Genomic DNA, 27785 nt, shown 5'->3' on the forward strand with positions numbered 1-27785 from the left:
ACACTTGTGCCGGTTCTGGCTGATGATTCAACGTCTCCTGTAGTCACAGAGCAGCCAGTGTGAAGGGCTGGTGGTACCATGTGGCTTTGCTGAGACAGTTTTACATGAATCCAGTAAAGCAGGGGGCCCTAGCAAACAAAAAGTCCTCAAGCCTGAGTCAAGAACAGCTATTACACTGTGCAGATGTTCTTTTATCTATCACCCACAAATAGAAACACAAAAGGCATCACCACCTGTACACGGAGGAAAACAGCCTCATGCTTAGAGCAGTAAATGTCATTGCTGAAGACGTCAGACAGTAATGAACATGATGAAGACTTAGTGACTGTCATGTTGTTCTGAGGCTCAGATCAGTTTTTAGCTGAACAGGTAACAACATGGCAAAGACACCTGCAGAAGGTGTGCAGCTGTAGACTGGTTCACAAACTGCTCTTATATATCTCAATCTTTGGTAACCATCCCCGGTGCCGGAGCATCACTTGCACCATGATGTTTGCTGAGAGCTTAAGCAGCCGAATCGATGATCATCACACGGTGACAGCCACAGTGTTGGAGGTGATGTTGGTATATTTGAGAGATGACGCCTACCAACATTTTAAAGATCACCCAGCCATGGTCTAGCATGTACTTTGCCAAAATGCTAAATAGTCAAACCACATTCTGGGCTTTCTGTGACTTCACAGTTTCCACCATCCTCACCCTGAACCACAGTATCCAATCTACTAAACTACTAAGAGTGCTGCAGCTGTAGACGTGAGGCCCCACCTCACGTCTACAGCTCTTCTCTCCATGGCTACGTCTGTAACACTAATGCAGGAAAGATGCATCCAGCTCTGATTCTTACACCAGGGTCTCTGCTCAAAGACACCAGAAAGGAAGCAGAGCTTAAGCATTTTGATATGATAATAAGTCTCTGGTGCCTGCATAAATACTTAGCTAAATATTCATGACTAGTAGGTGGACCTCAGGTCAGCTTAGCATGTGGGCAAACAGTACTATCCTTTTAAAATCGAAAATGTTGAGATGCTTCTATCTGTTGGTGACTTTATATCAGGCTAACCAAGACTGGAAATCCACTGAGGTTAAATACAACTTGGACTGAATTCTAAAGTATCTGGAGCAGTGGTTTTAAACCCACTGCATCCACTGGTGTACTGCAGCCTGCAGGAGGAACCAAATTAGCCATGAAGCCAATTTTCATCAGTTCTCCGTTTGTTACGGTCAGTGTTTCTGCCACAGTAACAGCTTTCAGGATCTGCTGCAGTCGGATCTGATGCCCCCTGCAGAGGCCTGACTCGCACCGATGGTAGTGATGAGGGTGAGAGGCAAAGACCTCTTTCACAGTATAGAAAAAAATAACTGCATGAACATAACAGTAAACTTTAATGATTTGCTTTCAGCTTTGCATGTGTGCTATTGCATTACAGATCTAAAGTCGACTCAACTATTTCTTCTTTCTGCAATGAAATGATCTGACCCTGGGCTCTGCTGTCCAACAGTATGTATTCTGTATGAATGCTTGTTAAGTGCAGCTCGTCAGACTTGGACGGCTGATTTCCCAAAAATGAGTTTTACATTTTTCATGATGTTTTGTTGTCACAGTCTGTTATTTCATTCAGCAGTGGTTTTATGGGCAGCAGCAGTTCTCTGGTGTGATGTTTGTCTACACCCCCGGGTATTGTTTACTTTCATTTTTCCATTTATTGATGGAGTTAATTTATTTATATATTTATATCAAAGGGTGCCAAAAGTTCTCTTCTTTTTGTTTTGTAATGACTTCAGTGGGAAAGAATTAGGCTGACTGAACTAAACTGCAACACTGACCAGGAGGATTAAACTGCATTACAGCATCAAACTCCAAGGTGAGAGCATTCTGCTCACGCTTCCCTCTACAAGTATGAATGTGATTGTGTGTTTAATGAATCCCGATTCATAATGAATAATAATGTGCGACACGACTGATCCCTGCTGGGAACCCGTCTCCACTTTGCCTGACCACAGAAGGTCAGAGCGAAGGGTCAGCCATTAAACATCATGGAAGCTGGTGTGAACCCAGTGTCTTGTTCATGAACACTTCAGAAGACAAAAGCCTGAAACTGAGTCATACTGCTGAAACAACCTGCCACACCCTGAGGCCTCCAAGAAGAGTCTGCTGTTGGCTTTGTTAAAGTGTCAACACTGCCTTTCCCCAATAACTTCAATTAAAAATGCACATTTTTAAAACAAAAAAAAACAACAAAAAAAACCATCCAGGATCACGGCATCCACCATAAGCCAAACTATCAATATCTGAAACCGATCAACACTGATCCGAGTGCCACGAAAAAGTACGAGAACGTGCTTCAACCACTGCCTCGTATTTGTGTTGGTGGAGTTTCTGAGAGACCCATGTGCAGTCTCCAGGAGCACCACCACTGAACCGGTAGCTGCAACTTAAAAATGGACAGATAGAAGAGGAAGCCGCACAGCAGTAGAGAAAGACGTGTGATACTGAGGTTAATGATGCAAGATGCTGAAGAAGTTCTCATGCCTTCCTGCAGCTGCATGTGAATGTCTTAGCACCATATGGATCAAACTGCATCTCTGTATTACTGTATTGTCTGTCTTGTTTCTCTACTGGTGCTAGTTTGTCAGTAAAGCAAAGATACGTTGGGATTGAAAGAGATTGAAATTAGATTCATGTATGTGCTACAGCTGAAAAAAATATATATGTCCAAAGCAGTTTCAGTTATACTGTATCTCTGGCTGAATATGAAATAACCCTATTAGTCTGGCTGGAATATGACATTTCAGCTCTGTTTATTGTGTAAACACAGGCTGCTGTGGAATATTTGCTTTGACAAACAACTCGAGTGTGTTCTTCAGAAAGAAAAGCATCAAATAACGTGTCTAATTAAAAGAGGCAACTACTGTATAACATTTGACTCTGCATGTAAACACACAACTGATCCACACATCCAAACACACACACTCGTGAATGTGCGGACTACGCCGTCACACGCCACCAGAAACATGCACATCGAGTCTTTCCTGCTGATTGCAACCAGAACGCTTCCTCTGACGTTCACATAATAAACGCTTCCCTTTTTCATTTTAATCACTGTATAATTTTATATTTTTGATACTTCTCGTTTCCTTTTTAATCTTTGTGATAAAGCCAGATTTTATCCCCACAATAAAGGTGCCAATAAATGTCTGAACCTAAAGTACACAAGGTTTAGTTTTACTGTATTTTCAGCACCGACTCACACTTACAGCAAAACACAATCCACATTCAGCTCATTCCTGAAAAATGTATGTGCTGCCTCTTGTATCACACGTTTTTAAAAAAGCAGTGAATCATGGCTGGCAGGTCGGCCTGAGATGGATAAACAGGTATCGACCACCAGCTGTCACAGTGTTGAATATACATAAATGTACAGCATGGTCCGCCGTCTGTTCTCTGCCTTGCTGTGTTTCTGTGCTGCTGTTCGTGGGCTCCGGCCATCTGTATGTAACGTGAGAGACTGTACGTTGTGTGTATGTTTCCGTACCAATGTCGCCACCACACGCTGTAACACATTTTCGCACTTGGCAGTGGAAGCGCTTGTGTTTCTGATAACAAGCCAGTGCCTGCTCATTACTGTGATTATATGGACTCTGAATCATAAAGGTTGAGCTCCAAACACGGCTGATGAAAATGTAGCCTGATATTCTTCAGAGGCCTATAACAACACCGGCTTTTCGAAGCCATAAGATTTTCCCCCGAAAGCACACTGATTTACACACATGTATCTGACGCAGGCTGTAAAAGAAATGACTGCATGGTTCCTATGACAGCAGACCAGAGACAGCGATAATGGACCTAAAACCAGCTGCTGTTGTTTCTGATGCTCTTGACGTATTTAGAAACTAGAAAACAGGGAGCACATACACTGTGGCGGCACCAGGTCAGGCCAGGCCAGTGTGGAATAGCTGAGCGACTGATGTCTGCAAGCGTCCACACGCAAACCCTCAAGCGCCATGTGCATTTTTAACTGCAACGGGTGCACCCACGTCACGGCGCCATAAAGGTTTCGAATGCAAGATGTGCAGAAGGCGCATGTGTGTTTTTGGAGCTGGCGTTTTTATGCAGAAACAAGAATGACGGAGTGTGTCGTGAGGCCGATGCAGATGTGCAGACGCAGCTTCTCACACAGGTATGAGGAATCGTCTCAGTGGCACGCACACGCACATTGAGCTCAACAGCCTCGTCACTGGTCGGGCTTTTTTTTTTGGGGTGGTGGGGGCTATCAGGGCCGTTGCCATGGAAACTGGCTCTCTGTGCCAAAGCTGCAGGGAGTAGGGAGGCAGCCGTAAACACGCGGTCACCATGGTAACCCTTTCATTGCCACCGGCTGGATGGATGGATTGATTTCCTCTTTCTATCTGATGTCGGTCTGCATGTAAAAGCTTTACCTGCTTCTGTGCAGGCATCAGTCCACCTGTCTGAGCATCTGTGAGTCCAACGGCACCACACAGACCCCAGAACAAGCTTCTGTACCTGATGCAGTAAATCAACCATATCTGAAATGAAGTGAGTCACAAGTTTTATTGACCAGGTGACATTAACACCAGAGTTAAACATGTGGTGAAAAACACAATCTTAAAAACTAGAGGTAAAAAAAAAGGTGATCAAGTTGTTCTGAGTGTAAGAAGAGATTAGTTCTGATTTCTAAAACATACTGCTCCAAATCACAGGAAATCCTTTCAGTAACATTAAAGCCACAGAAAATTTGTTGGGCTAAAACTGTTCAATTAATCTACCAGTTATTTGAGTTAGACTGCAGACTAATAGCAAAACAAACTATCCAAAGTTTCTCAGAGCCCAAATTGAAAAAAAGAAGTATATTCACATTTGAGAAGCTGGAACCAATCAATACATTTCCTGTTCATCAGCTAATCATTTAACTGACTTCAGCCATACAAAATAGTCTCTTTACAAGAAAATGGTTTTTCATTGTGCTGTGCAGCACAAGTCATTTTCTGTGGGAAGAAGGTAAAACCGTCATGTACAAGGATACAAAGCAGCACACAAGACCCACTCTCACCAGTTGAAATTATAAACTCGGTGGGTAGATTATTCCTCCTTTGACGCCCACAGGTCAGAGCAGTAAAACACAATGAATGTGAATCAAAATGCACTAAAGATTTGGCAGGTTTGAACATCAGGGAGACGCGTTACCTGCGAGTCCGTACGACTTTTCCGACCATCTGCGGTTCAGAACGTGTTCCCGTAAAAGTCACAGTAAAGCCCACTCTGGTTTAGAGAGGACATGCAGGTGTGATCGGTGTTAAATAAAGGGTCAGAGTCTCCATGATACATGAGCAGCAGAGTAATGAGTGAATCCTGCAGAGAGAAACAGCTAAGAGCTCCTCTGCTAAGGTCAAGTGCTAAAAACTTTGCTTTAAAGTGAAGCCAGTGTTTGTATCAAAAGCTTCAAGGATGAAGAGTGAAGGTGAAAAGAATTTTATTTGAGCCCATATTTACACACACACACACACACACACACACACACACCTACAGTGTATGTGCATATCACAGCACAGAAATCGTGGCTCAGCTTTCAGTCAAACACAGTAAAGGAGCATTTCTGATTCAGCTCCTTTCAGTTACAGAAGTAATTCACAATAAATTAGACAAATAGCTGATGTGATTTCTGACTGTAAGCAGTAAAAACTTTATGGGAGAGCTTTCTCACCATTCAGGAAGGTTTTGATTCATAAAGATAAATACGACGTTAGGAAAAGTAACTGAAGTGATGTATAAGCACCAAACTAATTATTATCTGCTATAACACAATCCTGCCTACCTGGAGTGTGATTCTCACAAATGAGGCAAAAATACTAGAAGCACAGGCCAAACAGCAGCAACAAACTTTTTAAAATAGTGGACTGTCAGATGTCTCTGAAAGACTCTTCTGACAACTACGTAAAATAAACATTATTCTGAGGCGACAGAAGGTGTTTTACTTGTCCAGCTGAGCAGTGGGTTCACATCTTCACCCTGCTGGGATTTATTCTGGAGTCCATCTACCTGGAACTGGCCAAGTGGCTGGTGTGGAAAACATCAACACATTGGGCCTGAAGTCCAAGACAAACAGCCTATTTAAATACAATCCAGCCAGGCACCTTATTTTAGTCCGGTCTGGACTCACCTAAAAGTCCAGTTCTGTTCACGTGACCTGAATTACTTATGGGGTTAAGTGGGTATAATCAGAAGTTATTATTTATTTACAGTATTATAATGTGTTCAAGATTATTCTTCATCTTTTTACCATCAGCAACGTTTTCAATTTAACAACTGTGTGAAATGATAAAGGACATCAGTGTAACTAGGCCAGAATGAGCAACACACCAGAACCACTGCTCACCAAGTAGGACACATTTGCATGATGCCACAAACTTCACCTGATGCAAAAAGCTGAAGCAAAGCAGCATCCTACACGCGCTTTGTGACCTCTACTTCTTTTCTGTTTCCTTTTTTTTTTTTCTCTATTCTATTGTTCCAGAACCTAAAGTGAAGTGTCCAGCTGAACTAAATGACTACAGGTCAATGGCTCTCACATCCCACATTATGAAGGTCCTGGTACTAAGACTCGAGGTCAAAGGTCAAGCACTCAATCGATCCCCTGCAGTTTGCTTACAGGGAACACATTGGTGTGGATGATGCTGTCCTCTACATGTGTCACCATGTGTTTTGTCTCATCTGGACATTATGAGAGGATCATGGTCTTTGGTTTTTCTAGTGCATTCAATACCATCCAACCAATCATCCTCAGAGACAGGCTCAAAGGGATGTGGGTGGACCCTCCTTTGTTTCCTGGATCACAGACTACCTGACAGAAAGGCCACAGTCCCATCAGGAACTGCATCACTGGTAGTTCTGAACAGCACAGGGGGCCCACAGGGGACCATTTTGGCTCCATTCCTGAACCCACTGTACAGACTTCATGTCTAATTCTGCCACATTCAGAAGTATTCTGATGATACTGCTACTGTCGCATATATCAGGAATGGACAGGAAGAGGATTACTAAGACCGAAAAAAATCCTTCACTGACTGGAGTCACAAAACTACCTCCTACGGAACAAGTCAAAGGAAATGATAGGGGATATTCAAATGTCTAAGCCCCCTCCTTATCCAGTCAACATCTGTGGTGTGGACACTGAAGTGGTCCCAGCCTACAAATATCTAGGCATGCAGCTGGACAATAATTTGGACTGCTTACTGAACACAGTCTAAAAAGGACAGAGACAACTATCCTTAGACGTCTGCAGGAAGATGCACATGTTTTACCAAACTATGGCAGCCAGTGTGCTGTTTTATCCTGCAGTCTGCTGGGGAGGCAGCATAAACCTGAAGGATGCCAGGCAGCTGGACAAACTGGTGCAAAAAGCTGGTTCGGTGACTGGAATGAGTCTGGACTCACTGGAAGCTGTGGTGGAGAGACGCTCACAGACAAAAGGTAGAGACCATCCTGGAACACACTGACCATCCCCTTCACAACATCCTGGTGGAGCAGAGAAGCAGCTGCAGTGGACGACTCACCTCACTGAGTTGCAGGACTGAACCATACAGGAGATCCTTCATTCCCACTGCCATCAGGCTCTACTACACCTTAGCCAATGGGGGATGATGACTGACCACTGACTACCCTCACTACTGACTGACTGATTAACTACAAGACTACCTGAATTCACCTTTGGGGATGAATAAAGTTTATCTTCTCTCTACACATCCAGTGAACTCTTCAAACCACGGATCCAAAGGCGTTAAGATCATGCCATGCACTTCAAATCCTTCAGAGTAAGAATTTTTTCCATAATCAAGGAAGAAAGCCCTATTTTTTCAAACACACAGTCATTAAGCTGTTGTCTGTATTTTCTTCATTGAAGCTGTAATGACCCAAATTGCCCACAGATCGATGACATTCATCTTACAACCATTTAGTAAATGTCATCTTCACGCACCCAATTCCAAACAGCTCCTTTTATTGGGGAAATACTTTTTCTCTGAGGATCAACAAACATTGCAGCTCCTTTAGTCTAATAAAAACTTTTGTTATATGATCAGAGTTACTGCATTTTGTGTTTTTATATTGTGTTAGTCACATTTCACCCTCTCATTACATGCAGTATGTGATTACTGTATTTCACACAACGAACCAATCTGATGAATCTGAAACTGTGTCTACACTTATACTCAGGACGTGATTGATTCACATTACAAACAGTTTCCTTAATAAACTCAGTGTTTCTAATAAAGTTGACGTTCAGTTTTTTCACACACTGAGGAAGACAAAACCATCAAACAGACCTAATATTAAGCAAAGTCCAATATGATATCAGAAAACCCTGCTGTTTTAGTTTTCACTATATATTTTAATGAAGATGGTGAACAAAAAAACTCTTTGTAGAGTGGGAACAAGTCTGCTTTGGTGAGCAACATGAATGAATTTACCATGGAAAAGACTAAATCCGTATTTTCTGGAACTTAGCAGTAAACCATCCGAATAAATGAAATTAGCATAACTTGAACCTACTGCAAAGCCAGCAGACAGGCTGCAGACCTTGGCTGTACGTTACACAACACTGTGACTAAGCCTGCTCTTCACACAGGAGCAGGATTCACTTTGATTCTAACAGAACAGAAAAGATCCGTCCATGTAACTTTCCTTTTTTACCGCTACAAAAAAATACTAATCTGGGAGCGAGTGCACTGACCTGTGCACACTTTTAAAATGAGCGTCATGGAGCTCAGACACATGCTCAGCTCTGAACCTGAGAAACTTTGTTTACAAAACTAACAGGGATGTGGAAAGATTTGTAATCTATAACAAAACAAAGAAACCTTTTCTACACTCACCTCGCTCCATGTTCACTGCCTGTGTCTCTTCACATGGAGACAGACTCTGCAGGTACAGGTAACCAAAACGCTAACATCAGCCACAGAGCTAATGCTCAGTGACGACCTGAGCCACTGCTTTCCATCTCCACAACGACTGCAGCGCACGTGCACACACGCACACACACACACACCAAAGCAGCATCACATCATGGTTGAATGTGCTTTCATGACTGACTACACAGGCACGCACACACGGTTTCTCCCTCACTCCCACACTGACTGCACTGCTCAATGTGCTTACATGACTGACTACATACACACACACACACAACTTAGCAACAGCCCCTCAACACAAACACACACGAGCTTCACACTTCTGTGTGCTCACATGGATGACTACATGCAAAGAAAAAAAGAAAAGGAAAAAAAAAACAAGCACATACTTGTCTCTCCTTTGTACCAACACACACACACACACACACACACAGAAACACACACCAGTGACGTGCTGCAGCATAGCAGGCTCTGCCAGCCCAGTAAGGCCGGCCGAGCACAGCTGAGGGTGGCTGCCTGCAATCACACTTCCCCCTGAATCGATAACTCTGCCTCACAAACAAGCAACGCACGGACACCATGTGTCTGCGTCTCAGTCACGAATATAGACCACGAGCACTGCAGTCTCATCAATGCTGCTGCTTCCTTTCACAGCTACAACAGCGGGCAGGATCTGAGACACCTACTCTGCCGTCACGCCCTTTTCTCCAGCGTGGTCGGTGCGAATGTGAGCAACCAACATGTGTACACCCCTGAACACACCCTCTCCTGCTCTAGGAAGTCATGCTGAATATCTACCAAGGTTTCCATTTCCTCACACAGCACTCACCTCGACAGGTCCTCAACAGCCTTTAAAACTGTGCTAATTTTACTACATTTGCTTTTATTCAAGAAAAATGTATTTTGAAAGACTAGTGATGATGTAAATAAGTCACATTTTGCCAATAACCTGTTTAAAAAGCTCATGGGCAAGGTTCAGTTTATCAGATTGGTGCATCAGTAATTGGGACAATCCTATTTAGCAGAGCAGACGTGCACAGAATACAAAAAGAAAGAAAACAGAAAAACTGTGAATACTGTGCAATGATGCATGCATGTTGCATGTTGGTTCATGGAGACAATAAAGCAGGGTAATGATGATGTAGTTGGCCAATTAGTCGACTGAATTTTAACTGTTCGGTCTATAAAACATAAAAAATAGCGAACAGCATCTTCACAGAGCCCAATGATTGTTTTGTCTGATGTTTTCCAAAAATCAGAAATTCATCTTGACAAAAAACTAAAGGCAGGAAATCTGATGTTAGTCATTTAAACACTCATCAAAGGGCCATTACTGTATGTCACCGTTTTAGGTTTTCATCTTAAAAAGGTAATATGATGTGTCTCTCCCTCATTTACCATCAGACTGATCAACTCTACAGGACATAATTTAATCAGGCGCTCCAAAGAACACTCCTTACACAGGCTGGAAAGTCTTTTGTTAATATTTAATAAGTTAATCTGTGTTTGTTCGCTCTAATTTTAAATATGACACATTAGCAGAAAATTTACACTGAACCATTTTTCACTGAGGTTAATATGGATCCGAAGTGAGCGTGATGCAGTTTTAGGCGTCCAGCTACTTTGTGCATGTGTTACTTCTGAGACATGAGCTCTGTTCTTGTTATTCCCTATTAACAAAAAAAAAAAAAAAAAGGATGGGATGACGTGAGGAGGAGGAGGAGGAAGAGGCAGCGCTGTAGACGGACAGAGAAGAGTTTTCTTTTCCCTGCAGAAAAAGTCAATCACACCTGCTGATTCATGAGCGATGGTGGAGAAAAATAGAGATTCAAATTCAAAATTTCAATCAACAGACTAAATGTTTTAGTTATTTGTCAAGAAATAAAATGCCAAACATTTGCAAGTTCCAGCTCATAAAATGCGAGCATGTGCTGTTTTTCTCCGTTTTGTTTCATTGTCAACTGAGTCTCTTCGGGCTTTGGACAATAAAAAAAAGTCCCTTTGGGTTCTGTGATATGTTCAACCATCTGCTGGCATTTATAGACAAAACAATTAAATCGTGACAACCTACTCAGATAAAAAAGCAACTCTGACAATATAAAAAAAAAAAAAAAAAAAAAGCTTTACACACAACACTGATAACTATGCACTCCAAATTGTCAGATTTGTTTTTTGTCAGACATTTGAGCTCTGGTTTCTGTGCCTGAGAATTAGACAGAAATCTTTTCCTTTTATTCAAACAAGAAGCTGATGCATGTTCACTCCCACGCAGGCATCTTCACAAGTTTTGCATCCTAAAAGCTACGCTCAGATATCACATCAGAATGTACAACCACCACCAAAGCCGTGCAGCACTACACACCCAGCACATCTGGGTCAATCAAAGTCCAAAAAGCTCCTGAAACACTGACAGAGGTCGGAGTCGAGCAAACTTGTCACCTGGTCACACAGAAGTGACAAACAATCACCTCTGAGGAGTCAGGAACGAAGCAACAGAGGGTTTTATTTGTCCAGGAGTGGTTACCGACCGTTACACTTCAACGCTGAAAACAAATCAGACACTGCAACTGTCTCCCTCGGTTGTCCTTGAGAACAAATAATGGATCAACAAACCTCTCTATTCCACAAAATGCTCCTTTTCTTCTACATATGAAAATCCTACCACCACAGACGCGTTTTGTTTACGCCAGCAGACTATGTTCACAACATCACAGCCTTGCCTTCTCTAAACATTTCCAGACAGACATCAGTTCCCCTACACGTCGCTCCGCTCTGATGACGTTATCGTGCTGTTGTTTCCAGATGTGGCAGGCTGGTAATCAGATAACTTTCCGGCCACTTGAAGACATGATAAGACACTAGACAGGCCCTCGCTGCATCAGCAAAAACCTCATCACCTCATTCTTCTCCGAGCAAGCCGAGACAAACTGCATCCACTAAAAGACAAGCTGCTGTTTTTAAGGACGCAGTGCTGTTGCTCCTGATGTGCTTTCTTTTCACTTCATCCTAATCATCATGTTCTGATGAGGCACCTTAGGCCTATAACTGTTTAAACCGTGGCTGCAGCCAAACCTTCCCCTGCTGGGATAATAAAGCTCATGTGACAGTGGAAATTATCAATTCAGCAGCACTTTGGTGAAGTGTGAGCTCAAACAAACAAACTCATTTAAGTTGATATTATTGATTACAGGGTGCTTCCTTTCCAAGCCTCTACAAATAATTAGGCACAAGTCAAATAAACACACTAATTAAAATGCAGCCAGGACAACTAGCTGCTGAAACATGTGTGTGGCTTTATTAAAGGACTTTGGATGACCTTAACACAAGAATGTCATTAAAGCAGCCTTAGCAGGGAGAATGTGATGTAACATAAGACGCCACTCAGACCGACAGCAGCTCCATGTGGAAAAACGCAGCTCTCTCATTCATCTGAATGGAGCCAGTCTGTCGAAGCAGCAGGGGTGCGAGCGCAGGGGGCGCCGGCAACACAAAGCAGCTGCATCCAGCAGAAAACACAAAGCAGGTTTAACTTCTGCTGCAACACAGAACACCATCACCAGGCAGGAAACAAAATTCAGGAGATTAACCAGAGATGCAATAATTCATCTTCAAAATTTGATGTCAAGTGACTGAAAAAAATCAAAACAATGAATTATCAATATTTCATGTCCGTCTGTCCAACACAGGAGCTGCCACACTAGCTGGTCCTAAAACAAAAAAAAAAAAAAAAAAAAAAAGCACCAACATTTATCTTTTTTCTCTGCTGTGGCTTAAAGAACACATCAAATTTAACACGATCTTTCCAAGTCAACCCTGATGGATCCAGAACTTGGCAGATGGCGCCTTACAGCAGGCTGGATTCTTGCTCAGGCTCAAGGAGTTTACACAGTCAGCAGAATCACGAGCATGAAAAGAGCAGGCGTTAAAGAAAATAGGAGTTTCAACTCCTTTCATGTTCGTCTTTAAGTCTTAGCTTGTCATAAGCTGCCTGGACGGCTTCTTCTCGACTGTTTTTACCACCGTTATCACCAAGTTTATCTGAGCGCCTTGTGTTCAACATTCAACGGTGAATGTATGAAAATCACAAGAGCAAAGTCTGTTAAAGTCATGCACCAGACCAGTGAATATAAAAAAAAAAAAATCATGTGCTCCATGTGTACAAATGTGTTGTTTGTTTGGAAGAATGTGCATCTTTGAGGAGAATCTGTTTGGGTTTACTACAGTCGACTACAGAAGCATAAGAGGAACGTTCATGAGGACGTTCAAATCTGCAGGATTCCCCTCAGACACGTTACTGCTCAAGTTCATAACTTTCCCCCTGATATTAAAACACTGTAGACACCTTATTTATTTTCTTTATTAAGCAGAAACTACAACAGGAGATTTCTTTTCATTTGTGACTGAAGCTGTTCAAATGACTAAAATGATCAGCATCAAATGATGGTGCTACAGAGCAGAGCATCGTGCTTTGCTGCTGAGAGTGCGAGCACCCTGGCGCTGCAGTACGGAGGCTCTTGCTCAGCTGAGAGACTGCTGCGTCACCTCACGCTTACAGAACTCTGACTCATCACCCTGCTCAGCTTGACTCATAAATATTACAAACAGCAAGGCCTCATCCCAATGCAACGAGGGATACTAAAATAACAAGGAGAGAACAATTGCACATCAGTGAGGGGGGTTTAAGGAGAAGAGGAAATGGTGAAGAAATGAAGCGTCTGTCAGTCGTAATGGAGGAACAATGCATAAGGCCTGTTACCTCAAGACTCTTTAGTAGCTGGAAACAACAGCAGTTTATTCTAGAGTAAGCACCACATATAGAGCTGAGACATCAGCCTCAGCGCTGACAGGTGTGTTGGCATTGCAATGTTGGACACCAAAAGCGTGCGTAAGCTATGACCATGACGTTTTAGTCCAGGGCTGAGAAGTAAACAGTGATTCCAGGCTGTTGTCAAGAGGGAAAACATGGAGCTCGGTCTGAAAACAAAGCTGCGTCTTTAGCATTAGCACTCAGCTCAGCTCTGACGCAACACACACGTATTATAAAAGGTTTTCTAATGTAAAGGTTCTGAAGCTGTAGCAGCCTGAGTGACATATCACTGAAGAAAAGCTGAGCACGTAGCTTCACATTCATCTCCACCCACACACGACCTTCTGAGACAACACAGGTGCTTTTATAAATGAATGGAAACGTGTTCCTAACAGAAGGACAAAGAGTGTGCAGCAATACAATATTTTTAAATGATAAAGCACCTGAGTGGCAGCAAGCCTCCACAGTTCTAAGTTAGTTGGAGTTACATTGGGTTCAGACACAACACATGAGACAAGTAGATTGTTGAAGAGCACAACGTATCACAGAATTCATTTTTAAACACGTCTATGCTGCTGCTGCTGCTGCTGCTGCCTCCACAGCGAGGAACGCTGCACTGGTGAACTTTTACTTTTGGTTTAGAGCCCTGTTAGGGTTCATTCTGTGTTGCCAACAGAACTGACAGCATTCATCTCATCAGGGTCCAATATTGCAGGAGCCTCCGTTCATACAACACAGTTACCTCAGAATCTGGGGCTGACGAATACGTCTAAAACTGACAGACTAATAAGAGTCAAGATTGAAACTTAAAACTCATGTTTTATTTAGTATCAAGCTGCTGTGTGCTTGGAGGTTTTTATAAATGACCCACTTTTCTGTTTGTGTGTGTGTGTGTGTGTGTGTGTGTGTGTGTGCGTGTATTTACAACACAAACCTGCTGCTTGTCCTTCTTGTGTATTTTCATCTTCTATCCCTTCACTGCATCTGTTAACAGAAAAGGACAATTCATATTACAGGCAGAAATGCACAAACACTGAAGATTAGTTGGCCATCACACAGTAGGTCCAGCTGAGAAAAGCTGAAAACAACTAATTCAACTTAGCCCCGCTTCATGCTGTTTGATAAATACCCAAAGAAAAGACTGAATAATGTACGTAGGTGCCACACAGGACACAACCTTCATTTCTAACCGAGACTGTTTACGGAGGCAACGATCTCCGTCACATTTCACCTACACACCTTCGCGGCTGGGACAGTCCCAGAGCTGCAGAGGGACAGCTGAGGCCCCGAGATCACACTGCACAGACGTAACAGCAGCAGCTTGTTTCAATCACAGGACCCAAACCTGTGGCACGGCTCAAAGCCATGGCTGCAATGGACGATTCTGCTGCTCACCAAATCAAGAGGAAGCAGAAGAAGAAGAAATTCAACTCTTCTGCTTTTTCATCAGTGTGGATGGAGAACTTTTCAGGTGTGTTCACAGTAGCTGATTTATTATCCCACTAATAGAGAGAGAAAACTCTTATTGTTTGATCCAAGTGTCTCTCTCTTGCTGGAATAAATAGATTCTTTCTGCTCATGTCTGACCCACATGGGGGAACATTAAGTGATGGGACGAGTTTCCAGGAGGAAAAGAAACATGATGGCACCAAAACCAAACTGGTCTGTGGCTGATAGGATGTTTTTGTCGTTCAAAGATTTAAGTGTTGTTGATGATCGAAAGTCCCCAGACAACCAGTTGTTCAAACAAGAGTTTGAAAAAATGAACAAAGCCAGAATCAACAGAACCAGACCCAATTAAACAAACTTCTTCTTCTTCTGTTGTATTTCCTGCAGAGTAAACACTTTACAGCAAGTGGAGCCACTCTGCACTTGTCAGAAAGTTTATTCTGAAGCTGTAAACACAGATCTGATTAGATCAGCTCCATGTGAACAGTTAAATTAGAACTTCTAATCAGGATGATTTCAGTCTGATAGAAGAACTATTGCAGCTATTGACAGAAAGTGAATAAAAAAAAAAAAAACGTCTCTGAAGACAAAACAAAAGCAAAACATTGGGTTTTCCCTGAAAACTAACATTTGAACAGGTGTAGTGACTGTGGCCAATGAACACAGGCTGCAGTTCATTTCAGACAGGAAATTAATAAAACAAGCTAAAAATAGATTTTGTGTTTAATTTCAGAGCACCTGTGGAAATAAAAAGTAAAACCCATTTGATACGTAAGCTGCCTCAGTGCTGACAGGACATTACTGTCACAACAGTGAAGGTGCATTTACATGAGATGATGAGTGTGAACTTGTTTTGTCTTATTTGTGCTTAATTCTGCACTAATTTGTGTTTAGATGGTAAAACAAACAGGTAACTGACAAATCACCTGTGCAAAGATGTAGCGTGTGTTTTTTAGCCTCGGTCAGCAGATCACAGAGCTGATCAGTTCACCAGATCTCCAAACAACAAAAGCTAAATTACACGACACATATCACCAGCTCAGATCTCAGGAAACCTTCCACAAAAAAAAAAAAAAAAAAAAAAAAAAAAAACACATAAAACAGCTCAAGGTTTGGTGATGAACTGGCAACAGGGCAGTTCAACTTGTGATTCGATACTGAAATACATTTATCTGAACTGACTGAGCTCCAGGACCCTAAAATAATAATCTGATGATTAATCATTCAACATCCTTGATGCCCACAGCAGGGATCAACCAAAAAACGAGATCTTTAAGAACAGCCGTAATATCAGGAGTAACCTCCCAGCGCTGTTCTGTATCTCTACTGAAATCATCAGCACAGTCTTGTTTTCCAACTCCAATGATTAAAATGGTAATTTGTTTCTCAACTTCAGCAGAAAATCGTTTCAGAATAACCTCAGCAGAACGTCTGCACACTGCTCGTCAGGAGCAGTAACTGCCAGTGGGGCTGGTTTCATGCAGGGAGGCGGAGGTGGATGGGATCGAACGTAACAGAACTCATTCACAATCTCCACAGGTGCAAATGGTGCACGGTGCTATCTGCACTTCAGGCAAATGAATGAGTTCCCATCATCTGAGAATGTTGTGTTCAGCACGTATTCACCTCAGTCCACTTCAGTGCTACAACCAACCAGCATTTTTATCACTAACGAGTCTGCTAATTATTTTCCTGATAAAGTCTTTGGTCTAAAAAAAAAAAAAAACATTAAAATAATGGCAAACGCCTGTTACAACTTCAGAAAACATAAGGTGATGTCAAGTTACAAACAAAAGATATTCAAGTCAGTGTCAGTTAAGATGAAGAAACACAAATCACAACTGAGAAGCTGAAACAAAGCAATGTTTGATATTTTTGATCAAGTATCAAACCAATTGATTATGCAACTAACTGTTCCTTTATAGCCTTTTATATCAACTTCAGGAAGAAAAACACATATTATGGATGTGAGTGTTAACTGATAGAGCTCCAATTTTAGGTAATTTTAGTAAAAATGTAATAAAAACCTGCAATGCCTTTCACCCAAAGAGAGCTGGGACAGGCTCCAGCAGATCCCCATGACCCCAAACAGGAATAAGCAGGTACAGATAATGGATGGATGGATTTAATAAAGAACAGAACTGACATGAGAAAAAGGTTTGTGGCTCAATTCAAACTCATGATCTAATAAATGACACATTATGCACCATACTCTTCTGAAACACTAGGACACCCATGGCCGCCCACAAAGACTCCAGGATTTCCCATAAGTACAATGTGTTACTGATGAAGCAAACAAACCGACACGAAGCTTTAGTTTTTCCAAAGCGGCATTCATTCAGATTCCATGCCAGCACTCTCAGTTATCACAATACCTCAAGTTCTCCCATGAGGGATGAAGATACTGTCCCTCCATGTTTGTGCATTTATGTGCCCTAATCCCTCCAACACCCATTTCCCTCCACAGGTAAATAAACTTCAGTACAGCAGGACAAGACATAGAGTCGACCAGTTAACATATGAACTCAGCATCCAACTACACACACTGAAGGCTGCTGCGCTGCACATGTTGAGTAGCAGAGGAAATATAGGAAACTACACAGCTGAAACTGTTTTAAAAGCTAATGTCTCTGACATGAAAGTGTTATCGTTTCCTGTTTATTTTCTGCAGTTAATTACCGTCTGAGATTATGTGCATCTCTAAAGTGACTGTGCCCCTGTTTTTGATGTTTCTAACTAAAGGCTTGAACGTCAGATGAAATGGAGACAGTAAAGTAATCATACTCTGCACTACATAATGCTGAAGAGACACAGTCATGAAGCTCCAGTTAATATTTGAGCTACACACCTGTTTCACCTGGTATGTACCACCTGATCACCTCGGAGCCGGACAGGACACAATGGCTGAAAGCTCCACTCACACAAACATAAAAACAGTAAAAACAGAGTTTGGTTAACTTGGGATGACTGGAGACCAACATATACATCAGAGAAGAAGAATCCTCACGTAAAGACTAGAAAACCAACTGAACTCAAACACACAAGTGTAAATTAAGACTGTTTGCCCGTTTAAGCCCCTCAGAGGTTTGAGAAATCAGATTCTACCCTCCACTGGTTTATTTACTTGTATCTGAAGGTGGCAAGTTGTCCCATCTGAACTGGAGACTCACGTTTCAGCTCCAGTCTGATTTCATGTATACAGGAGGTCTAATAAAGCGGATACAAGCCATACACTTACAAAACTTTTCTTCCAGCAGAAAGCCACAAGATAACCTCTGTCTGAGAGGCGCTGACACCTATAAGCCTTGGTATGTAGTCGAATGCCTGTGACTATATGGTGGGAAAATTAAAACAGGTCAGACCATCAGACACAAACTGGTTTCACAAAGCTACTCATAGAAGCACTGTGCCTTAAGGCCAAATACCACCGATATAAAGCCAGTCCATAACACGTGGAAGCTTTTTCATCATACATTAGACATGAAGTCTGAAAAACTGACTGACAGCTTTAATCAATATTAGTCTGCACTAACATGTCCATCTCACTTTCTAACATATAATGTTTCTGCATATAAAGGTTCTGCTTTTTTTTTTTTGCAGTTTCCACTGTCAAAAGTTGCTTCTAACCAGTTCTGGACAACAGTAGCTGCTCTACAACGAGGAACACGACACACTTTCTCTAATATCACTGATCCACCGTATGAAATAAGTAAAAAACTGATCCCCATGTGAGTTTCTGAGCTCTGGTTGGACTGGAAGCCAGACTATAAGCTGCAGTGACCTGGCACCGCTCAGAGCTGTAGAGTGAGCAATAAGCCATTCCCAGATCAGCACCTGAGTCTGGATCAGGACTTACATTCAGAGTGCTGTGGACTGGAAAAGGTGAAAGGACAAGTGATTCCAGGAAGTACATTTTTCTGCCAAGCTGGTGGGCTTATCCAGCCGGTTGGTGCAGCAGGTGGCCCGGGCCCATTTTCAGTAATGCAGTCAGATGAGCCCAGAACCAAGAGGTTTTTAGCCAGAGCCGAGGTGACTGCTGGGAAACCGAGGATTAACATCTACAAACACATTCACAGTCCCAGCTAACAGCTAATTCAGCCTTTAGCTTTAAGACTAAGTCAGGAGTTTTGTCTTTAGCTGCCAAATGTTCATCAGGCAGATGTTCTTTGTATCTTCAGCTCAGAAAACATAAAGTGACTTAAGACTGGACTTGTATGTTTTCATCTACTGGACTGGAAGACCAACCACCAGTCGTCATGTATGGTTTTATATGCTACTGATGCAAACACAATATTTCAGTTACTACATGATCAATAAAAAGAGTCTGTCTAGGGTTTGTTTTTTTTTTTTAACTGTCTTCTGGCAGCAGATGAATTTCACACATTATCTAAACTTAAAGCACATTCAATGTTCTAACTTTCACATCCCCTTCAGTACGTTTCCCATGGACAGCTGAGGCAGATTTAGAGCAGGTGATATCTAAAGCAGGTCACCAGCGTCACTGTGCTCGATGGAAAAGACCAGGTACCTCTCAGTACATGGCATTCAGCAGAACAGCTCTCGCACCGCTTAACACATGGATGATAAAATGGCATCTGTGGCCGCTCCTCTGCAGCAGCAGCAGACACAGCCAGGCACTCTCGCCACCTGTCTCCCTCCACCATTAAGGATAACTGCAGCATCTGCACACAACTTTAGACCAGACTCTTAACTGCCATCTTTAAAAGTCTGCCACTTAATCCTCCCACCAAACACTGCAGATTCTGTCAATACAGTGATTTAATTGTGAAGTGAAGAAGACAGTCTGTCTGTGCACACACCTGCGAGGAGGAGCGGAGCTGCAGGCAGAGCAAGAGTATTTGCTTTCCCTCTCTTACTTTCAGCTCCTTTAGGGTATTTGTAGGATAAACCTCTGCTTGTTCAGTCTGCCAATTCTGATTTGAATGTATTTGACTGACCTTATCAATTCATTTAAGACGCACACTCTGCTGTGGGGTTCAACTAGAAGCTAATTCATGAAAACCTGCAAACTAAACATCTGGTGCTGGGTGGAAACTCAAAAAGGAAGTGAGCTGCAGTTCTCACAGTCGCCTCAGCATTTTATCTGGAATCAAAAAAAAAAAAAAAAAAACTTTTGGCACCACTGGGGACAAAGAGCAACAGGGACACAAAGACAACCAAAGCTGATGCCGCCACACTGTTGGACTGACAGGTGATCTCAGCCCAGAACCACTGAACAGCAAAAATCACACATATATTCACTGGAACAAGCTGCTGTGTCTTATCAGGTTTGGGGGGTAAACCTGAGGCCACCAGGTGGAGGGGGGGCCAGTGTGAAAACTGAACAATACACCATCGACACTGCATCACCTGTTACCATAGGGAAACTAAACAACTTCGTCAATCAAGCCCCTGTTTGTGACTAGTTTGCATAACGCTGAATGAATTAAGTGACAATCAACCACAGATCTATTTTCTATTGTCTGTGGGCTTGAAAGGAAACTGTCAAAACCTTCTTTCCTCTAAGGCTTCATTGTTTCAGTTTACATAAACAATTATTTACAGATATTCCACTTACATTTATTTACTCCACAGAAACAAGACGCTCACAATTCACATCTCATAGCACTTTTTTATGACTGCATTCAAAACATTTTCCCATTAAAATAATATTATACACCAACCACCTGCTATTAACCAATATTTGAATGGTATTAGGGCTGATATCATGTAAGAGATCACTTCCTTCTGATTACACTAAACAAATGAGAAGTTTTTGAAAACTATTAAATCACTTGGCTGAAAAGAAAGCAAACTACAATAATACTTATTGTATTAGCAGCCCTGTGCCTCTGACAAATCACTTTTTAAATATTAAAGTGGTCCAGAGTTGATTTTTTTTTTTTCCCCCGACAAACCAGCTCTGGCCCCGAGTGTAATTTTCACAGTGGTGTGTTCTGGCTCCAAACCTTACTGTGTTTCTGTAACCACCATATATTAATCAGGAGAATTAAATGTTGATAATCGGCACAATTAAAGTCACAATAACATACAAAAATTAATTTCAAAATAAAGTCGAGTTCATTTTATTTTAAGCAAACAATGTCATGCTTTGACCTTTTTATGTAAAATTTAACATTGATTTGAAATAGTTCAGGAAAAAAAAACATTTGGAAATGAGACTTGAATCACTGTAACTCAATCTAAGCATCACGTGACACAGACAAACAAATATTGAATTAGTGCTGAATCTCCAGCGTCACATTTAGACTTTCTAAATGAACTCATCTTTGATTTGCACCCATTTACACACAAATTCTTTATCTTTACACTTGTTCCATGAAGTGCAACCAACGCTTTCCTAGAGTTTAAAAGCCTTAAAAAATGCCACCACTCAGAGACATATCACTAATGTGCGTTTATGCTACTCATCCGGCGTACACATCTGATCTGGCAACAGGTGACACAGCGAAAGGAACATCCTCACCACCATCACACAGAGAGCCCTGACAGCAGATTCACTACCACATCCCTGTGGATGTAAAAGAGCAAAGGTAAAGGATGAGTGGACTTCCAGTTCTCCTTGAAAACCCACGAAATAACGACAGCACTTACATATGAGAGAGAGAGAGAGAGAGGCTCAGCATGTGGAAGCTTTTTTTCCAAGTTTTGTGCCAAGTTGTTTTATCCCTACACACCTGCCACCCATGAATATTGATGCAAGAGCATGCTGTTTTCAGAAATGAGACAACTGTCTGATACACACTGATTTTACCCAATTCTCACACACACACACACACACACATCTGTGTGTATTGCTAGAGGGAGGCCACATCTAAAATGGCAACTCATTTTGTTTTCTATTACTCTGTTTCAGACATTTCTGTTGCTGATTTACGGTGATTAGTTATTGGACTTTTCTTTTCCAACACAACAACAGTGGAACAACTACATATACTGTTTTGAACATTAGGGCGTTTTCATATATTGGCAAATGGTGATTATATATTTCCTATCTGAATTGATCAGTTAATCAATTAGCTGCTCATATTTTTATTTTTTTTAGTCATTTGGTTCCAGCTTCTCAAATGTGAACATCATTGTTTCTGTGCTGGGAAGTGAACAGGTCTGTTGCTCAGACATCATCTCGCTAAAACCATCAATCAGGAAAAGAATTTGCTAGATGAGTCAGTAAGGAGGTATCAGAACTATTTTAGGTCTTTCATTTGTTATTTTTACGCTGTAAACATCCTTTCAGCAGGATTTATTTTCATAATCTGCACACCGTGCTCCGCGGCCACAGACAGAAATCCTTCCTGTCTGTCTCAGTGGAGAGGCCGTTCTCTTTTCAGTGACCTTATTCCCTTCACTCCAACACTCGTCCTTGCACAAAACAGCAGAAGAGCCTAACTGTTGCCGCGGCTGTGAATCATCAGGAGGCGACCGACTTGAGGAACGAAGAAGAGCAGCCAGCTGTGCTAAATCAGAACCAAATTCAGCCCCGTTTTCCCATACGCGAGTGTGTTAGCATGCACAAAGAGCAGAGTGAGTTTTTAAAATGGAACACAGCTCCTCCTCGCTCCATCCCCGCTTCAGCTGCACGATGCTCCCGTGAGGGAACAAACAAAGGAGCGGAGAGTGTTTTTTTTTTTTTCCAGAGGCAGCCTGGTCTGGGTTACAACACACTGTGACTCGGTTTTGTCATATTAATGAATGAAATCACCAACCACCTCTAAACCTCAACCTCTGCAGCATTTCCTGATGACACAGTTTTCGTTTTTCCTCATGTCAGGCCTCCAGCTGACCTAGTCTGCTGCTGCACAACTGTGAAACTGGCGTATTTACACAACTGTGTCCTTTATTTAAGCTCACGGCTTAATCCTCCCAACTTTTCCCACTCACTCAACTACATCACCAGCCTGGACCTGCTGCTTTACTTACTACTTCTTCAAACACTTACAGTGAAGACATCCAGATAAATACTGTGTAGACTTCAACATGTTCGTACACTACCAGGATGTACATCTACTTTGCACAAGAAGTCACTGTCTATAATTAGCACCGGCTATTTAATTAGAGTCCCTTCAAGGGAAGAGCTAATGAACATTATAAAATAAAAAACAGTAAAAGAAGAAATGGTTTCCCAGGGGTCATGGTGATATCCAACATCAGTGATGTCAGAAAAGAGGAAAAAACAGGCCAAAGTGATATTTTCTTTTTTTTTTTTTTTAAACAATCAGATATAAAGTATTTATCAAGTGTTCATTTTCTGTGAATCACGACCTCCCTAGTGGCCTGTTCACTTCTCATCAAAAATGTAAAGTATATGTAACACACTTAATAATTACTGACTTCACTTATTGCTAGCAGAGTCATTGTGACAAAGGCTAATGAAAGAAAAAGTGTCAAGCAGGAGGACTCCATTCATTCAGAGCCAACATCAGCCAAAGTGTTCTCCTACTATTAAACAGCCTTGAAAACATTTTCACAAAAGCTTTACCAAACACACATTTCACTGTGACACCACCATGTTGATGTGGATGCACAGCTGCCTCCTTTTTGGGTAGAAAACATAAACCATCACAGGCTGACTGGGGGAAACATATCGTGCCAACTTTTACAATATTTATTGATGTTAAAGTTCACCTGTCGCCCCTGACACCTGTAGCTAGAGACTGAACCTGTGACACTCAAATGAAGACAGTGCCAATAAGGGAAAACATGATGCTGTGGTTGTTATTATGACAAATCTGAGACTTCTGAGATATTATTTAATGAGAGTTTAGTTTTATGAAATTTGATTTTTCAGTTTGCTTAACTTCACCACATGCACCTGTTATGTCTGTAAAGCACATTAAACTTTTGTAGCTTCTCTTGGAAAGACTCAAACAGCCACAGTGACTTTGAGATAAACTACGGCTGTTGTTCAATTTTATGGTTGATTTAACAAAACACTTCATTAATACTGAAGCTGAAAAATAAGATTGTCTGAACCCACAAGAACCTGTAGGTGTTTGACACCATCATATGACTCTGGTTGTTGGTTTGAATCATCTTTTTGACCTGACCTCAATATCAAATCAATAATACACATTAATTCTAGCAGGTTTTGGATACACAAAGTGTATATTTAAATCCTGCATAGAAATATACACAGAAAAGTGATTTCCACTGTGTTCACTCTTCTCCCACAATGAAATAGACAAAACAAACTGATCAAAGCTGCATAAATGTATGACAAACTGTGGGCAGCTTAAAGATCCCCTCTAAAATGTTTGAAAAGTTATTTCTGTCTCACAGTGACTTTCTAAAGCTGCATTTAGCATGTAGCATGTGAAGCAGTTTGTTTTTTTCTTATATATAAAAACATCCAAGTCTGCTTAGGATTACTGCGACTAGTCTTTAAAAAGTAAACATTGCTAGTTTTCTCTGAATATTTCCTATAAAATTGTACTGCAGTATTAGCTCCTGTGTAGTTTCACCCTATGGAGGTTACTAACCTAAATGTACCTGCAATGCCTGGTTCAGACACACACTCCAATGCAATACAACAGCTTAGCCATAAAGTATATTAATACAGTGATCACATCCAGTCCTACATCATAATAATAATAATAATAATAACAACAATAATAATAATGTGTCCACACCAACAACCCTCTGTCCACAAAACCTGAACATGTTCCAGTGTTTGTAAATTTAAATCATGTAAGTGTAGGTAATAAAGTGTCCCAGGACCTGCTCTGGTGTTTTCAAAGTGTGTGCAGTGACTGAAGTTACTTCAGGTCATATGTAGACGTCCTGTGGCTGAAGCAGAATATACTCAAACACTCCTGAGTTTCCATTTCTCTGTAACAGGTGGATCATTGAAACACTCACCTGTAAGACGAATTGTTTTGGAGCTTTTGTAGGCCAAGCACTGCTACTAAAACACACTTCTTATTACCTGCTAACTTACCAGCTGAGTGAAGGTGTGCTGCCACAGAAAGGTCACATGTTTTATACCAACATTAGCCGCTATCCGACGCTGAGCCGGATCTACGAACTCTGTGTTTTCTCTACAAACAGCAGCTGAAAACATCTGCCTGTGCTGGTATGACCATAATCCTGTAGATGACTCTTGCACTTATTTGTAATTAATGTAATGAAGTACAACTAATCTTGTGTGCTGTCTCATACACACACGTGTCTCCGCTCCTGCTTCGGCAGTCAGCTGTCTCAACAACTGAGGAGGAGTCAAGAGTTGTTTTTGTTTTTCCCCTCGCCCATGCAACTCCTTTTGATGATGGAGTCAAAGTGCAGCAGCAGTTCTGCAAAACTAAGCTGCATATGTATTTGGCATGCAAACAAGACCAAAGCACCACCGGCACTTCATCCTGTGAAGCGTTAACCATGCCCCATCATGCAACAGCAACCTGAAACCTCAGACGTGGGGCTAAGAATCGAACCAGCAACCTTTCAAGCTCATCACAAGAAAATAAAGACAGTCCAGTCCCTGCTAACTACAGATTTTACACCAAATCCAGATGATTCTATGGAGAACGTGTGGACAGGGTTGATTCAATTCGAAGACTTCTTCAACACCACATAGAAAGTGATTTAATACCCGTTTAACTGTAAAACTAGAAACCAAAATCAATACTTATCATACTAAGTGCACGATGTGGTGATTGATATTCATGTCAGTTTTGTCAGCCCTTCCCAGCAGGGCACAGCAAGAACTGATCAATCATTAAACATGACTGGTTAAGCAGCAGAAAATGGAAGAATGAATGTTTGGATGGAGTCTTTAAAAGAAATAAAGACTTTACCTGTGGTCTATATAAACCATTCACACAGCAACAGGGGTCTGGACCAGTGGTGGACAGTTTTACAGTTTTTGGTAGAATAAAGATTTTTTAAAAACTGTATGTGAGGGCAGTTTGCAGGTAAGGGGGGCAAAACAAGAAAGCAGGACTAGCTTAACACCAAACCCTGAACACAAAGGGGAAACCTACAAACCCCAAGCACTTTCACTCCTCCTGCTTTTCCACACTAGTTGGACTTGTGAGGTCTGAGCCCTGTGATGTGGCTCCCCTTTGTCTGTAGACCAGGGCTGCTACACCTGGCCAGGTAAAAGCCTGCAATGAACGACCGGCCGGATGGACGGATGGATGGATCCAAACCATCCCTTCATGACTACGTGTGTAACGTTACCTGCATGAGTCGCTACCTGACCGCACGCACACCTGGCTGCTGTGGCTGCAGACGCTCCGGGAGGCTAACAGGCTAACAGGCTAGCCTGCCCCTCAGCAGACGCAGGGGCTAACACTCAGCTAGCTTGGACGCTGCGAGCCGCTAGGTTGCCCCAAGTTGGGAGAGCTAGCTGGGAGGGGAAATAAAGAAGTTCCCTGCGAGTAAAACGGCGAAAACCCAGAAACACACAGCGACAAGAGACCAGGAGCCAGTGTGTCCTATTTCGTGTTAGCACCCGTAGCTACCGAGCTAGCCTTCCCCGCTAGCTCGGTAATGTCACCGCATCGCTGGTGTAAATACAGCAGCCCTCTCCTTACACGTGTGGACAGCCGCTAAAACTCCTTCTCGGGCACATCTCTCCACCGAAAAACCCTACGGGAGAACCGCTCACCTGCTCCGGACACCGGACACACGCTCTCACCGGCGAGACATCCGCCCGGTTAGCCCGAAAAACACTGGCGCTTTTTATTTCCAAGGACACAAAATCGCCATGACAGTTTAGAAAAATGCATAAAAATTAGCAGGCAGGGGAGGGAGGGGAGAGGAGAGACGGATGGGGAGGGGAGGGGAGGGGAGGAGAAGAAGAAGAGGAGGAGGAGGAGGAGGAGGAGGAGTGGAGCTCCGCGCAATATCTATTTAATCCACATAAAGCCAGCAGCTCCATTCAGTGTGGATGCCGGAGCGCTGCGCTGTTTTGGCACCACCTTTTTCCCCACACACGCATCCAAAAGTCAAAGGGCGCCTCTCGCCTAAAATGGCCCCTGCAGCGGCCAAAACACCCAAAAAAACAAAGAAAAAAAAACACGAGCAGGGGTTTGGTTTGGTGGAAGTTTAGCAGCAGCAGCAGCCACACCGCCGCCGCTGCAGCCAGCCTAACCTTACCCCGCAGATCCAGTAGCAGCTCGGCATTTCAGATTTTTCCATTGGCTGCAGCCTAGCGCAGCTGGCTCCGTGCATTTTTCCATTGGCCCTGCAGCTGTCAAGCAAGCACGACGAGCGAGTCTCTCCCGGGTTTGTCTGAGAGCTATCGCGGCAGCCCCAGGCAGCACCATTGTGCATTGTGCGCATTTTGGCCCCCTTTCCTGGCGGTTCGCATGGATGCGAGCCTCACGCACTCCGCCCGTGGTTTATTCTAGATGCCGGGGCTGTGCCGTCGTTGTCCTTACCGCAGACCTGCAGGGAAATCCTTCTCGTACCGGGGGAAGCTTCCCACCGCACCGCCCGGCTGGCTCCTGCTGCTGTCATTGAAGGCAGGGGAAAAAAACAAGAGGGGAGCGTTCAGCTTTCAGCCCCCCCGATGCAACAAAACGAAGGGGTTTACATTTCTCCTCTGCTGGCTGCATCCACCAATCATGTCGCTTTTTACTCCTCC

The 27785-nt window shown here is 42.5% G+C and overlaps 1 protein-coding gene across 3 annotated transcripts in view; it reads right to left on the reverse strand.

Moving 5' to 3' along the window:
- chd6 (chromodomain helicase DNA binding protein 6) overlaps positions 1-27659 on the reverse strand; it is a 70236-nt gene extending 42577 nt beyond the window's left edge. For 2 of the 3 annotated variants that reach the window (XM_026305875.1, XM_026305877.1), the window contains exons 1-2: positions 26805-26931; positions 14664-14713 (exon numbers count right to left, since the gene is read on the reverse strand). In XM_026305875.1, coding sequence (XP_026161660.1) covers positions 14664-14693 — 30 coding nt within the window. In that variant the 5' untranslated portion in view covers positions 14694-14713; positions 26805-26931. Of the gene's footprint in view, positions 1-14663; positions 14714-26804; positions 26932-27579 lie in introns of those variants that run through there. The other variant, XM_026305876.2, reaches the window with a different exon arrangement.
- Between the last annotated feature and the right edge of the window lie 126 nt (positions 27660-27785).

Source organism: Mastacembelus armatus, chromosome 5, assembly GCF_900324485.2.
Source record: "Mastacembelus armatus chromosome 5, fMasArm1.2, whole genome shotgun sequence".
Lineage (NCBI taxonomy): Eukaryota > Metazoa > Chordata > Actinopteri > Synbranchiformes > Mastacembelidae > Mastacembelus > Mastacembelus armatus.